The sequence below is a fragment of the Bombina bombina genome, chromosome 4, assembly GCF_027579735.1.
Source record: "Bombina bombina isolate aBomBom1 chromosome 4, aBomBom1.pri, whole genome shotgun sequence".
In the NCBI taxonomy this organism is placed as follows: Eukaryota; Metazoa; Chordata; class Amphibia; order Anura; family Bombinatoridae; genus Bombina; species Bombina bombina.
In genome coordinates, this window is record NC_069502.1 from 943427535 (window position 1) to 943444081 (window position 16547).

Here is a 16547-nt window from a genome sequence, read left to right on the forward strand (position 1 = left end):
TATCATATCACTGCCAGCACCTATTTAGGTTCCAAACTGAATAAAACAGGCCTTAGCAGTCATTCTAAAAATAGCAGTAATCCTTAAAAGAAAGAGCTACTTGAAAATGCTAATATAACTGGAACACAATTAAAATGCAGGTGATCTTCATAGACATATTGCAATGAATAAACCTTATAAGGTTTTAAACAAGTGGTCTCTGGAGATAAGCTTAAAAATGCAAGATCTTTATGATGCGGATATTTCTGTGTTCATCCAACTCAAATATATATATATATATATATATATATATATATATATATAACACGTTTCAGATCTGTCACACACAAATTTAACCATTTTGAACACTGACAATACAGTTGGATTAAAATGCCATAGAAAAGAAAAACAAAAAATATTCTTCTATATCAATTTGCAATTAATTTATATAAGACTTGGGCATTTAGAGGTTTCAGATGCCTCTGAATGCAGAGGAAGTTAACCACTCACGCAATCGTCTCTTTTCATAGCCAGATTTCATCTTGAGAAAGTGCAACACACAAAGATCTGGATTATGCACCATTGTTCTTTTGTAGATTCTCAAACTATCACCTGGCAGGTCAACCCACTTTACTTGTCTTTCTACGATATGGGAGAATAAACTTGAGGGTTACATTTTATGTCAAATAAAGGGTAAGTAGGGATTCTAAGTAGAGTCACTCAACATACATTTTTTTATCTGCCTTTAAAGGGCCAGTCAACACTAAAATTGTTATTGTTTTAAAAGATAAAAAACGCCTTTACTACCCATCCCCTAGCTTTGCACAACCAACAGTGTTATATTATTACACTTTATAAAATTTAAAACCTATAAATGTCTGCCTGTTTATAAGCCATTAAAGACAGCCTCTTATCATGTGCTTTTTTATTAGCTTTTCACAATAGGGGACTGCTAGTTCTATATAGATAACATTGTGCTCACGCCTGTGGCTTGTGGCAGACACTGCACTAATTGGCTAAAATGAAAGTCAATAGATAATAAATAAAAAGTCATGTGATAAGGGGGCTGTCAGAAGAGACTTAGATACAAGGTAATCACAGAGGTAAAAAGTATATTAATATAACTGTGTTGGTTGTGCAAAACTGAGGAATGGGTAATAAAGGGATTATCTATCTTTTAAAACAATAAAACTTCTGGTGTAGACTGTCCCTTTAATTGTATTTAGCAAAAGAGAGATAAGGGGAAAAAGGTTTCTTCATGGCAGTATTAATTACTTTATTGAAAAATAGTGTAACTGTATAGCTCACAATTTTTAGAGTTAAATCGTGGGAAAGAGAACAAAATAAATATCGAAAGAATATACCAAATATTTTTTTACTATATATAAGGAAACATTTTATAATCTTAATTTCCCTTTAAGACAATACATGTCTAAGAAGATTTTAAAGAGTAAATGCTACTTCATGTAAAAAGATAACACTTTGATCTCCAGCCTCTATGGGGGGTGTGGAACAAACACAATTTTCAAAGGTATTTCAAACAAAATAAATAATCAGTTTATATTGGAACATTGTTTTCATCAATTAAATATTTTACAGAAGTTTACATTTTGAGTTATATGTACCTTTAATTTATTAAATGCAGAAACACAGATGATACCCAGCTAGCTAATCAATAATCTTATTTTACTTCACCATTTATCTATACACAAAAGAAAATCTTTTTCATTGTTATTTCCACTGCTAGTAAAAGGTGCAAAAGCAACCTACCAAGTTTACCAGAAATTACTGTGCAATTGATTTTACTCTTCAGAGACTAGAGCAAAGGGATATAAAACCCAGCTTTTTCTTTCATGATTCAGATAGAGCATGCAATTTAAAACCACTTGCCAATTTACTAATATTATCAAATTTGCTTCATTATAGGTATCTAGGCATGTTTTTCAATAAAATATACAAAGAGAATGAAGCAAGTTAGTTAATACAAGTAAATTGAAAGGTTGTTTAAAATTGCACGCTCTATCCAACGCTAAGTGGAATGTTAGCTATGGCTGAGTTTTGCAGATTACTTTAAAATCATTTCTATTATAAGACATTTTTTTATGATATAGGATTTATACTTAAAATATACATAAATTAGTTGTATTATTTTTTTCATCCGTTCATATGACTATGTCAAGTGCAAGCTTTGATTATGGAATAAATTGGAAGGTTTTGTGTTTTTTTTTATTATTGTTATTATTTATTGAAGTGTCAATTAGAGCATCCAACAATAAATATAACACTCGGCTTTAAAGGGACACTGTACCCAAAATTTTTCTTTCGTGATTCAGATTGAGCATGGCATTTTAAGCAACTTTCTAATTTACTCCTATTATCAAATTGTCTTCAGTCTCTTGGTATCTTTATTTGAAATGCAAGAATGTAAGTTTAAATGCCGGCCCATTTTTGGTGAACAACCTGGGTTGTCCTTGCTGATTGGTGGATAAATTCATCCACCAATAAAAAAGTGCTATCCAGAGTACTAAAACCAAAAAAAAGCTTAGATGCCTTCTTTTTCAAATAATGATAGCAAGAGAACGAAGAAAAATTGATATTAGGAGTAAATTAGAAAGTTGCTTAAAATTTCATGCTCAATCTGAATCAAGAAAGAAATATTTTAAGTACAGTGTCCCTTTAAGCAATGATCAAAGACCACAGAAACAGTAGAGGTCAATAGCTTATTTAGGGTTAGATTACAAATGAATCGCTAATTTATTCGCCCGTTTGCAGGCACGCAATAAATAACCAGCGATTAAAAGTAGCTGGTTATTGCTACTGCGAGCTCACAGTAGCAATTAGCTGTCAGAAAATTAACCAGAGATCAGATCTCTGGTAAATTTTCTAAATGTGCCCCAAATGGCTCCTAAATTAAGTGTGGTGTAGTTTAGTAAAATAAAAACAATCAGTATTTTTTTTTTTTTTTTTTAAAGTTAACTGCACAAAGCAGTTTTTAAGGGTAAAATTTGGCAGTTGTTTTGTGTTAGAAAAAAACAGTACTGCGTCTCACTGCGTTAGTTCTAATGCCTTGTCTGACAGCATGAGAACGAGGCTCTATATGAATAATAAAAGTTTTATTTTGACTTCAATATCACTTTAATTTGCTGGTTGCAAGACCGGGCTATATGCATGATAATATATGAATATCAGGTATTCATTTAAAGGGACAGTTTACTCTAATTTTTTGCCCTTTAATTTGTTTCTAATTGTCAATTTTACCTGCTGGAGTGTATGAAATTGTTTACAAAATACTCCTTTACCTTTATATCAGCATTTGAAATAGTTAATTTTGTATATGGTATCCCTACTTATACTGAAAGTTTCAGCTGTGTTAACAAATGTTAATTTACAATTGTTTTCTCTGAGGGCCTAATGATAAAATATTCTCCTGCTTGGAGAGAAATTCAGGTGCTGAACTCGCTGAATGCTAAAAGTAAAAGGGTGGAATCTGGAAGTCCCAAAGAGATGAGAGATGTCTCCCATAAAGCTCTCCGCACAGATGAGATGATCAAAAATTATCCTCCAGCACTGCAGAGTCTCTCACAATATTCTAGACAGGCAAATATTGCTATACTTCTATAAGAAGTGTTCTCTGCATTTCTGTATGTAAAGGAGAAACAAACCCAGTGCAATAATATTTATTTAGACAGAGCATGCAATTAAAAAAAAAGTCAAATTTACTTAAATTATCAAATTGTGCGCAGCCTTTTTATGCACATGCTTTCTAAGGAACCAGCTCCTACTGGCCATGTGCAAAAGTTCACTGTGATTAGCTGCTGGCTGTCACATTATACAGAAAACCAGGAAATGAATGGGGGAAACAAATCTACAGCTCAGAACTGTGATGATTATACACCTCTACTATATTTAATGGTCATTTAATACTAAACAATTTATACTTGCACTGGGATCATCTCTAGCAACACACACACACACACACACACTATTAATTTATTTAGACTGATTTCTCGTACAGTAGTTTATAACTTGTTATCTGGCCAAACAAGTTGTCAACATTGTGAACAATAGTCTAATTTTACACACACAAAAAAAGAATGATTTAAAAGTAATAAAGTTGGCATGACAGACATCCCAACTCTCCCTGAAGTTCAGGGAGTCTCCCTCATTGTAATAGTGGCTCTTGTAATAGTGGCTCCCTAACGCCCACAAATGAAATGCAATCTCCCTGAAACTACAAGTACCATGATCCAAAGTGGCCCAAATCTGGAAACAGTGTTTCTTTAAGGAATTCCTTTAGTTGCGGGGACGTCATTGAGCAGGAAGGCATTGTTACACAGCAAGTCTGTCTTTACTTTCAGAGTATTGCGTGTCTGCCACCCTCCCTCCTGTTGTTTGGAGGCGGCAATAAGGCTCTTGGGGGAGGAGGAGAATCAGCAGCAGGCAACATCGGCTGCAGCACAGGCTGAGTGAGAACTGAGAAAGATGGCAAAGAGAGTGCCCCCCTGTGAGCGAGGAGATAGACACCCCTGCTGTCAGGTCCTTATTCAACTGACTACTGTAAATACAAAACATAATTACAAATAGCTTCTCAAACTCAAAATCACACACGCTCCCAGACAGTCGTACAGGGACAACTATACTGAGTACTTCACAAGCTGGGGCGCTATGGAACCCTTAAAGCATGCACCAGTAACAAAAAAGCCCCCACTAATTTGAATAAAATAAAGCACAAATACTTCCTTATTTACTGCACGTAATTAATCGTCATATTCTAAAATATTCGAGCATTCAACAAGCATACGATCACTGGAAAATAGGTTTGTTGTATGTGGTTGCGCAATAAAGCTACTTTTGTTTTTAATGTGAGTTTAGTGGAAAGCTACATTAATGATAAGTCTCTATCTTATTTAGGGTTTTCAGGTGGCCAGTATATAACCAGGGGGAAGTGGGGGCAACATGCAGTGCAGTAGCCGGTGAAGCCACCTCCCTGAAATTAGTTTTTGCAGGTTGGCCTGTCTGGCGTGATTATTGAGGATGAAATTCACAGCCTCTGTTGAGCTAGCAACTCGTTTATCAGAGCTTGGAAAAAAAAAAAAAAAAAACTGTCATTACGTTTTGAGCATCATCAAATTAAAACGGCATGGTACTGCAATAATAAAATTCTCTCATTTGTTAGCACATATTATTAATGTCCCTTGGTATCTACATGTGTAACCCTTCAAAGGGATTAAATGCATAGTTATAGCCCCTCTTGGGAGCTGCAATGCATCACGGCTATGTTCTGCTAAGGATTGGCTTGGCAGCAAGCCAACATAACTATGTGTTTAACGGTTAACCCCTTTGCTGGGGTTAAATACTTTCTTATCAAGGGACTTTCTATTTCTGCAATAATAATATGCTTTAACGAAGTTGAGCATTTCATTATCACATTACCATGTCCCTTTACAACTAATGTGTATTGATATCATTTATACATTAAGTTATATTAAAGACTATGCACAGCTGGTTACAAGCTTTATTCTAGCTGTTCAAGGCTCAAAGTTAAACATCAAAGGGACGTTCTAATGCAACAATAAAACGTTCTTTTTGATAGTGCATTTGATTGTTAAATAAATCATTTTTTGTTATTATGGGCCAGATTACGAGTGGAGAGCAATTTAGCGCTTTTTCTACAGTGCTAATTGCACTAGAAGTAGTCTTTTTGCGAGCATCGGGTTGCGCTGGTATTATGAGTTGAAAATAAAAAGTTATCGCTCTTGCGATAACTCAAAGCACACAAAAAGCAGAAATTACAATATCACACACGATATAACCTATTGCCTCATAGAAGTCAATGGAGCAAACCTACTCACGTGCAAACTCGATTGCATATACTCATGTGCGCTTACCCGACAAGAAAATATATTTCACATTCCAATGTTCTTCACATAGCAGAATATGTTCTATTTATTCATAGATACATATTTCTATATATAGCTGATGGTATTTTGGTACAATCTATATCTATACCTATATATATATATATATATATATATATATATATATATATACACACAGTATCTCACAAAAGTGAGTACACCCCTCACATTTTTGTAAATATTTTATTATATCTTTTTATGTGACAATACTGAAGATATTACACATTACTACAATGTAAAGTAGTGAGTGTACAGCCTGTATAATAGTGTAAATGTGCTGTCCCCTCAAAATAACTCAACACACAGCCATTAATGTCTAAACTGTTGGCAACAAAAGTGAGTACACCCCTAAGTGGAAATGTCCAAATTGGGCCCAATTAGCCATTTTCCCTCCCCGGTGTCATGTGACTTATTAGTGTTACAAGGTCTCAGGTGTGAATGGGGAGCAGGTATGTTAAATTTGGTGTTATCGCTCTCACACTCTCTCATACTGGTCACTGGAAGTTCAACATGGCACCTCATGGCAAAGAACTCTCTGAGGATCTGAAAAAAAGAATTGTTGCTTTACATAAAGATGGCTTAGGCTATAAGAAGATTGCCAAGGCCCTGAAACTGAGCTGCAGCACGGTGGGCAAGACCATACAGCGGTTTCACAGGACAGGTTTCCCTCAAAACAGGCATCGCCATGGTCGACCAAAGAACTTGAGTGCACGTGCTCAGCGTCATATCCACAGGTTGTCTTTGGGAAATAGACGTATGAATGCTGCCAGCATTGCTGCAGAGGTTGAAGGGGTGGGGTGTCAGCCTGTGAGAAATCATAAGCCGCACACTGCATCAAATTGGTCTGCATGGCTGTCGTCCCAGAAGAAAGCCTCTTCTAAAGATGATGCACAAGAAAGCCCACAAACAGTTTGCTTAAGACAAGCAGACTAAGGACATAATTTACTGGAACCATGTCCTGTGGTCTGATGAGACCAAGATAAACTTATTTGTTTCAGATGGTGTCAAGCGTGTGTAGCGGCAACCATGTGAGGAGTACAAAGACAAGTGTCTCTTGCCTATAGTCAAGCATGGTGGTGGGAGTGTCATGGTTTAGGCCTGCATGAGTGCTGGCGGCACTGGGGAGCTACAGTTCATTGAGGGAACCATGAATGCCAACATGTACTGTGACATACGGAAGCAGAGCATGATCCCCTCCCTTCGAAGACTGGGCCGCAGGGCAGTACATGATAACAACAGCTCAAAGACGACCACTGCCTTGCTAAAGAAGATGAGGGTAAAGGTGATGGACTGGCCAAGAATGTCTCCAGACCTAAACCCTATTGAGCATCTGTGGGGCATCCTCAAACAGAAGGTGGAGGAGCGCAAGGTCTCTAACATCCACCAGCTCAGTGATGTTTTCATGGAGGAATGGAAGAGGACTCCAGTGGCAACCTGTGAAGCTCTGGTGAACTCCATGCCCAAGAGGGTTAAGGCAGTGCTGGAAAATAATGGTGGCCACACAAAATATTGACACTTTTGGCCCAATTTGGACATTGCCACTTAGGGGTGTACTCACTTTTGTTGCCAAAGAGTTAGACATTAATGGCTGTGTGTTGAGTTATTTTGAGGGGACAGCAAATGTACACTGTTATACAGGCTGTACACTCACTACTTTACATTGTAGCAAAGTGTAATTTCTTTAGTGTTGTCACATGAAAAGATATAATAAAATATTTACAAAAATGTGAGGGGTGTACTCACTTTTGTGAGATACTGTGTGTATATATATATATATATATATATATATATTTATATATTTATACATATACTTTAAGTAGATGATTATATATAACTAGAGATATACAGTATACAGATATATATAGGAATATCTGTTTACAAATACTTAGAATATATTCTGCTATGTGCAGAACATTGGAATGTGTAATATTTACAGTATATACACACTATAACACTTAAATAGGAATATTGCATAAATATGATTTACATGTTTTCATCTACTTAATTGCAAAAGACTCAAATGCACTAATATACAGTATATATTTATATATACTGTATATATATATATATATATATATATATGTCTATATATATATATAATAGCAAGTGTGTGGAGAGCGCTTAGTAAGAAGATACCATGATTCTCTGTATTGTGAATTTTACACCAATATGGTTATCACATATATATAAATGTATGGCTAGTGTGTGAAGGGTGTCTATTAAAAAAATATACAGTGTTTCTCTATAATGAGAATTTCAACATAAAAAGGGGGGGGGCAGTAATTTTCACATGTATACACACTTGAAGTCTTATCATAATATGCTTAATTTTTGATCACTTAGTAATTCACTATTATAAACAAAGTTTCTTATGAGTCCATATCACAAAAGAAGATTCTTCTAGGTAATCCAAAGTCAGCTTGAGGAATAATAATAAAAGACCCCGTTGGGGTTCCTACTTACATTCCTTACCCCCAATCTTATGAGGTAAGTTCCGCTCAATGAGAAGGATCACCCAATTAGATCATAAGGTTCCCCGTTTGTTTGCTCTTTGAAGTTGGTAGAGTGGTCTTTCAGTCATATATTCCGTGTAACCTGTGTTGTTATTTCCTGTTATGAGTGTTGTAATTACTAATGTATCCTTCCTTCATTCAACTTACTATTACTTGATATCCTTCCTTGAATAGCATACTTCACACACTATCTTGAACACTTCCTGTCTTCAAGAAACAAGAAGAATTTGAATATAGAAGTAATTAGCTTTCGATTGGAAGAAGTTATTGGTAGCTGCATGTTATTGGTTCCTCTAGGACATCGGACTATAAAGGTGAAGAGAGCACATGATACACATCTGAGTTTTGATTGCTGATTATGGATCAAGGGAGCGTAGGAAAATAGTAAGTTGAATGAAGAAGGAAGGATACATTAGTAATCGCAACGCTCATAACAGGAAATGACAACACAGGTTACACAGAATATGTGACTGAAAGACCACTCTACCAACTTCAAAGAGCAAAGAAGCGGGGAACCTTATGATCTACGTGGGTGATCCTTCTCATTGTGCGGCACTTACCTCATAAGATTGGGGGTAAGGAATGTATGTAGGTGCTGAACCAAAAATATGCCGGCTCTTAAGCTTAAATTCCTGCTTTTTCGAATAAAAATACCAAGAGAACTAAGACAAATTGATAATAGGAATAAATTAGAAAGTTGCTTAAAATTGTATGCTGTATCTGACTCATGAAATAAAAAATGTGGGCTTAGTATCCCTTTAACCTAATATATTTCATGAAGAGATAGTAAACCCCTTGACATTTTTAGATAAAATGTTTAGTTATGCACAATGAAACAACTTTGCAATATATGTTCATTATTTATTTTGTCAATTTTTCATGTAATTTAGCTCTGAAAATTTAGCAATTTCTAATTATCAGAGCTTGAAATGCATCATACTGACTTCTCAAGGCTAACTCTGCTACATATATGTCCCTAATTGGCTTTATCACATAACAACGGCAAACCAATGCATTGTATACTAACTTTATGACAGTGGCTAGCCTTGTTGTCTGGACATTAAAGTTCCCATTGGCTCATCTAAATAAGGCAAATGGTGGGAGAAATTTTGCTACCAAAACATAATTGCAGTAAAAAAGATTTTTTTTTTTTTTTTTGTTTTGTTTTTTTTTTTAAGTTAAGATTTAGCTGATATGGTACTCTATAGTAACACAGAAGAAATGTCTTGTCATTACAAGATGTTTACTGGCCCTTTAAAAGAGACATTGGGGCCTATCTATCAAGCTCCGAAAGGAGCTTGACGGCCCATGTTTCTGGCGAGTCTTCAGACTCGCCAGAAACAGCAGTTATGAAGCAGTGGTCACAAAGACCGCTGCTCCATAACCTGCCCGCCTGCTCTGAGCAGGCGGACAGACATCGCCGGAAATCAACCCGATCGAGTACGATCGGGTTGATTGACACCTCCCTGCTGGTGGCCGATTGGCCACGAGTCTGCAGGGGGCGGCGTTGCACCAGCACCTCTTGTGAGCTGCTGGTGCAATGCTGAATATGGAGAGCGTATTGCTCTCCGTATTCAGCGAGGTCTGGCGGACCTGATCCGCACTGTCGGATCAGGTCCGCCAGACTTTGATAAATAGGGGCCATTAACACTAAACAAACGCTAGATAGAATATGTATATAGTATATGAATATGCATATATCTCAAAGTTAAAGCCCTTTGTCTGCATTTTTTTCCTAACACCTGAGACCTCATATGTTTAAGCCCTTATAACTTTTGTGTACCATATATAAATATATATTTATATATATATATATATATATATATTTTATTTTTTTTTTTAATAATTTTTATTAGATAGTGTTATTATAAATGTAACTATACTTTGTAATGTATTTTTATGCGTTTTGTGCAACCTTTTTGCTTCCCAAAACAGTTAACCAGAGCTCTGAGGATGTGGTAATCATTCTAGCGTAAATCGTGATTGAGCTCAATCGATCGCGTTTACTTTCAACTCATATACCAGCAGTAAGCCCTACGAGTGAAAACCCTTATGGTTGGCGCACAAACATTTGCGCCCTACTCGTAATCTGGCCCATGTGAGCTAAACATTTTTCAGTAGAAGTTTTTTTTATATGGATCAATTCTACAAAGGACCTTGCAGACCCATTGAGGCAGGCTATACCATCTAGCTTACAAAACATGCCGTTTGCCTCCTTGATGATGCTATCAAGAAAACAGTTGGACGCCAGAATATGTATTCATTATAAACCTGATAACTATGCTAACATTATGACTATTATAAAATATTTTCTGGGTATATCATGAATAAAATGACAAATGTCACAGGAGATATAAGTCCTTTTATTCTTTAAATGATTGCAGTGCATACAGAACCAATAAGAAAGCTATTAAGCTATTTCAGGCTCCATCTTGTATATAGCATACCATTTTTACAGGCTTATTTGTATTTCTTGATAAACAATTTCATGACCTCTCATTATCATATCAATATTTACATAAATATATATATTGCACGCCATGCATGTATACAGGCTTATTTGTATTTCTTGATAAACAATTTCATGGCCTTTGGCTATTATCATTTAAATATTTATAAGAATGCTATTACATACACACATATACAAGCACACACGCCTTTGTGTGTATATACAGTATATATATATATATATATATATATATATATATATGTATAGTGCTTTTTTAGAGAAAAGCAAAGCACAAAGGTTATTACAATGCTTGATATATTTTGCAGCACTAGGGTGTTTACATGACGATTACAAATATTACCTGTTATGAGATGGCAAAGGTGGTGGTACTCAGTACTGTTGAGTACCCCACAAAAAAAATCCCTGTGTGTGTGTGTGTGTATTTATATATATATATGTATATATACTGAGCCAATAGCAAACAGGACATGTGAAACCACATCCGCTGCTCACACAGGGATATTGCAAAAATGGCATGTTTTCAATTTAATTTAAAATTCACCGTTGTGGAATTCAAATTCCATTTTGTTCCCCTTTACAAATGTTTCAACCTTTTTTCTATGTAATAAAGCTACATACCTAGTATAGTATTTTTCCATTCTAAAAATACAGAACTTCAACAGTTATTTAAAGGGATACTGAACCCATTTTTTTTTTCTTTTGTGATTCAGATAGAGCATGAAATTTTAAGCAACTTTCTAATTTATTCCTATTATCAAATTTTCTTCATTCTCTTGGTATCTTTATTTGAAATGCAAGAATTTAAGTGTAGATGCCGGACCATTTTTGGTGAACAACCTGGGTTGTTCTTGCTGATTGGTGGATAAATCCATCCACCAATAAAAAAGTGCTGTTCAGAGTACTGAACCAAACAAAAAGCTTAGATGCCTTATTTTTCAAATAAAGATAGCAAGAGAACATTTTAAAAAAAAAATAGGAGTAAATTAGAAATTTGCTTAAAATTGCATGCTCTATCTGAATCACGGAAGAAAAATATTGGGTTCAGTGTCCCTTTAACGGTTCACTAACTTTTATATTGTCAGCTTCAGAGCAGCAATGCACTACTGGGACCTACCTGAGCACATCTGGTAGAGCAAATGACAAGAAGCATATGTGTGTACCTGCCAATCATCAGCTGAGAGCTACAGTAGCTCCCAGCAGTGCACTGTTATTCCTAAACCTACCTAAGTATGCTTTAAAACAAAGGGTTCCATAAGGAAGAAGCAAATTAGATCATAGAAATAAATTGATAAGTTATAAAAAAAATGGCATGCCCTATTGGATTCATGAAAGTTTAATTTTAACTTTACTGTCCCTTTAAACATTTTATGGGCAATATTTTTGAGTTAAATGTCCCTTTAATAAGAAAAACACTGTGCATACAAATAAACTATAATGATCTGACTATTTCACTGTAAAGTGTTATTTTATATTTACTGAAATGGTTATATTATATCAGCAGCAATAATAATTAAAATAAAGCTGGATTAATGTACACATAAGATCAAGTATGAGTACCTTAAATTCATAGGATTCTTCGATAATGATTTCAAGCTTTGTATGCTCTCCCAGGATAGGTCGGCCCATTTCCGCTATACGTCGTTCTTCTTCCTCTTTGCTGGTCAGCGACTGTTTTTCTTCATTTTCCTCTGAAGATAAAATACGAGTAACATTATTTCAAGATTGCAACTATTTTTTCCAACAATAAAGGAAAAATGTAAGTATTATTTTTCAAATTTAATTGAATTATGAGTTAAATAACTTACTGTGGTATATGACACATTTTAAGCTCCTAGATAATCAATTTTATTAGTCTCCAAACCACAAAATTAGGACAGCGAGTTAATTATATCTGAAGCCCCACTGGCACTGTTGGGAATAAACTCAGTCACTGAGAATCTCCTGAATTAACCAGGAAGATACTTAGATCTTATATATTACAACTCTATTCAGTTGGAAGCTACAGCTCAATGTTCTGCAAGGTCCTTAGGCAAGAAAGGCTAATCGACAAATTGACTTGATGGCTAGAATGCATCAGCCGTAGCCTTAAAGGGACAGTATACACCAATTTTCATATAACTGCATGTAATAGACACTATTATAAAGAATACTATAAAACCATTTAAAAACTTACTTAGAAGCTTCCAGTTTAGCTCTGTTAAATGGGTAGCTGGAACACCCACTGCAAGTGGGGAAAAAACAGACACTCCCCCTTTATATGAAAAGACTCTTTACATAAACAGGAGCAAGCTGGAGTATATGTCCGTATTCTCCTTTAACTTTGGGGCTTGGTTAGAAGTCTGACAATCAGAGCAATGCTATTTAAAAATAAGCAAAACTATACATTTAAAAAAAACTGTATTGGCTATATAAATGGATCATCTACAAAACATTTATACAAAGAAAAATCTAGTGTATAATGTCCCTTTAAAGGACCAGTAAATACAGTAGATTTGCATAATCAGCTTATGATAAAAAGACATTGCAATTGAACTTAGTCTGAACTTCAAATGAGTAGTAGATTTTTTTTTCTGACAAATTTCATTTATGTATATTTCCCCTCTTCCTGTATCATGTGACAGCCATTAGCCAATCACAAATGCATATATAGAAAAACTTGCATCTAAACTCTATCCAAAACTAGGTGCCCTGTACAGAAACAAATCCTGCCTCAGCCCTACAGTAAAGGAAAAGATTGTACAGCAAATGCTGATGCCAATCATTGTAGTATATGCACCTGCACCGCAAACTCACCTTAATAAACTTAATACATTGTATAACTCGTTCTGCCGCTTTGTGCTACAATGTAATTACAGGACCCACCATTGTGACATGCTAAAAGAACTAAACTGGCTGCCGCTGGAATCCAGACGCACCCTCCATCTTTCCAGCCTTGTGTTTAAGAGCTTTTCTGGGAAGCTCCCACCCTACCTGAGCAGAATGCTCTCCACGGCAGTTCACACCTCTTATAACCTCGGATCCAGTACCAGCACATTATTTAGTTTGCCTCAATACAAAAAGAAAGCAGCTCGATCCTCCTTTTCCTACAGAGCACCACAATTATGGAACAACCTCCCGCAAACTTTCAAACCTTTCCCAAGCCTAAAATCCTTTAAGAGATCCCTCTCTACATATCTCAAAACAGAACGCACCTGTCATTGTTGATTATATATTTACCCTATTGTATCAATGCAATATTTTGTGGACCCAGGACAGACTTATTTAAAAAAGAGAGAAATCTCAATGTATCCTTCCTGGTAAAATATTTTATAAGTAAATAAAATAATATTCTGTGAATTCTTGCACATGCTCAGTAAGAGCTGGTGACTTAAAGATTGTAAATATAAAAAAGACTGCACATTTTGTTAATTGAAGTAAATTGGAAAGTTGTTTAAAATTGACTGCTCTATCTGAATCATGAAAGTTTAATTTTGACTTGAGTGTCCCTTTAATGATGTCAATGAGATAAAGTTTAATAATAATTTTTCATTAAAAGTTTTCTTCATGGAAGTGAGAAAAGTATTCTACTGTATTTCTAAGGAGCTTAGTGGTTTGTACATTGCTTTTGTATGCTAGATTCAATAAAGTTTTTTTTTTTTGAATGGACATTCTAATACAAAAATGGCATGATCTAATGTCTTAGACCCTGTCATTATTGTGTTATGGACCCTTCTAGGGTCCCTAGAGAGGTCTTATTCAACCCCAACAAAATGGGTTAAAGTGTTGCTCAAGAGCCATAAGTATGGCATTCTCCAAGAAGGACACAGATTATGAGCCAATCAGGCAATTGCACAACCACACCAATCACCAGTTGTGCTCTGCTTGGCAGCTTCTGAGTTGGATATTATGTATGTGTTTAATCCCTTTGCCCAATTCCAAAATGACATATAAATAATAAATTGCATGTGTTTTTTTGCATCATCTTCCATTGCTCATCTAGTAACTCAATAAAAAAATGCAATTTTCCATATTACTCTGTATACCTCAAAGTTACAGAAGCAGAAAATAATCTTAAATAGGACAAAAGGAGTTAATTCCCAACAGCGAAGAGTTAATCAGTAGGAACCATATGATTATCTTCTGTCAAAGGCTTTCTATAATAATATATGCCTAAAAACACAGGCCACGATTACTTTTACTTAAGAGATTGGAAATTAATTAAAATAGGCAGTCGGTGAGCAGAGGAGCAGGTATTTTGCTTTACCTCTCGCAGCACTTTTTATCTTTCTAATTATCTTGCAATAACTGCCTTGTTAGAAGATGATTGCTATTTATTTGAAACAATGGGAGTTTGTCTGATTTATTGAATAGCTTTGTAACTGTATATCTAAAGACTACAGATAAATGTGCAGGTTTCCAGACGCTTTATCACTTGCTCAGTTCACAGTAGGAAGATGATTAAACTGGGTGCTTTATTTAAGCTATTTTTTATTGTTTGCATGGAATAAAGCTTTGCTTTTATGCTGGTAGCATTAAATGTAGCCACCAATCAGCAAGCCACCAATCAGCTGAATAAAAAATGGGCCGGCTTCTAAGCTTACAATCCTGCTTTTATCAAAAATTGATTATAGAGTAAATTAGAAGGTTGCTTAAAAATGCATGCTCTATCTGAATCATGAAATAAGAACAATTGGGTTCCATATCCCTTTCAATTTGCGGTACAATTTATCTATAGATATTGGGCCCCATTACATATGCAGTGTCGCCCGCAAAAGCCGGCAACACCCGTTTTTACGCGATTTTGGTATTACATTTACGGCGTAGCATACAAGTTACGCGCGTATGTTTAATCCGTCGCCCGCAATTTTTACTCCCATAAGCTAACATGGGACTGCGTTGCAAATCGGTATCCAATATTCAGCGCAAGGACTTACGTGGTGAAAATGGAGAAATCTTACTCTATTTTCACCTTGCCATACTTAAGGCAGCCGCAGCAAGCCTTGCACTGAGTATGGGATCACCGTAACTTCCAAAACTGCCTGCAAAAATAAACACCCAACGCATGCACAATATCTATCTACCTGTCAACCGCCAACCCCCACCGCAATAACTAATAAACGCCTAGATTTAGAGTTCTGCATTAGCCGTCAAAAGCAGCGTTAAGGGGTCCTAAAGCTGCTTTTTACCGCCCGCTGGTATTTAGAGTCAGCCAGGAAAGGGTCTAACGCTCAATTCCAAGCGGCGACTTTTCCATACTGCATATCCCCTTATGCCAATTGCGTATCCTATCTTTTCAATGGGATCTTCCTAACGCCGGTATTTAGAGTCTTGGCTGAAGTGAGCATTAGACCCTCTACCGACAAGACTCCAGCCGCAGAAAAAAGTCAGTAGTTAAGAGCTTTCTGGGCTAACGCCAGTTCATAAAGCTCTTAACTACTGTGCTCTAAAGTACACTAACACCCATAAACTACCTATGTACCCCTAAACCGAGGTCCCCCCACATCACCGCTACTATAATACAAATTTTTAACCCCTAATCTGCCGACCCCACACCGCCACCACCTACATTATACCTATGTACCCCTAATATGCTGCCCCTAACACCGCCAACCCCTATATTATATTTATTAACCCCTAATCTGCCCCCCCCCAATGTCGCCGCTACCTAACTATACTTATTAACCCCTA

At 35.9% G+C, this 16547-nt stretch overlaps 1 protein-coding gene across 1 annotated transcript in view; it reads right to left on the reverse strand.

Moving 5' to 3' along the window:
- SLC8A1 (solute carrier family 8 member A1) overlaps window positions 1-16547 on the reverse strand; it is a 480484-nt gene that overhangs the window by 98137 nt on the left and 365800 nt on the right. The window contains exon 8 of the mRNA XM_053711941.1: window positions 12438-12568. Within this exon, the coding sequence (XP_053567916.1) occupies window positions 12438-12568 (131 nt within the window). The remainder of the gene's footprint in view (window positions 1-12437; window positions 12569-16547) is intronic.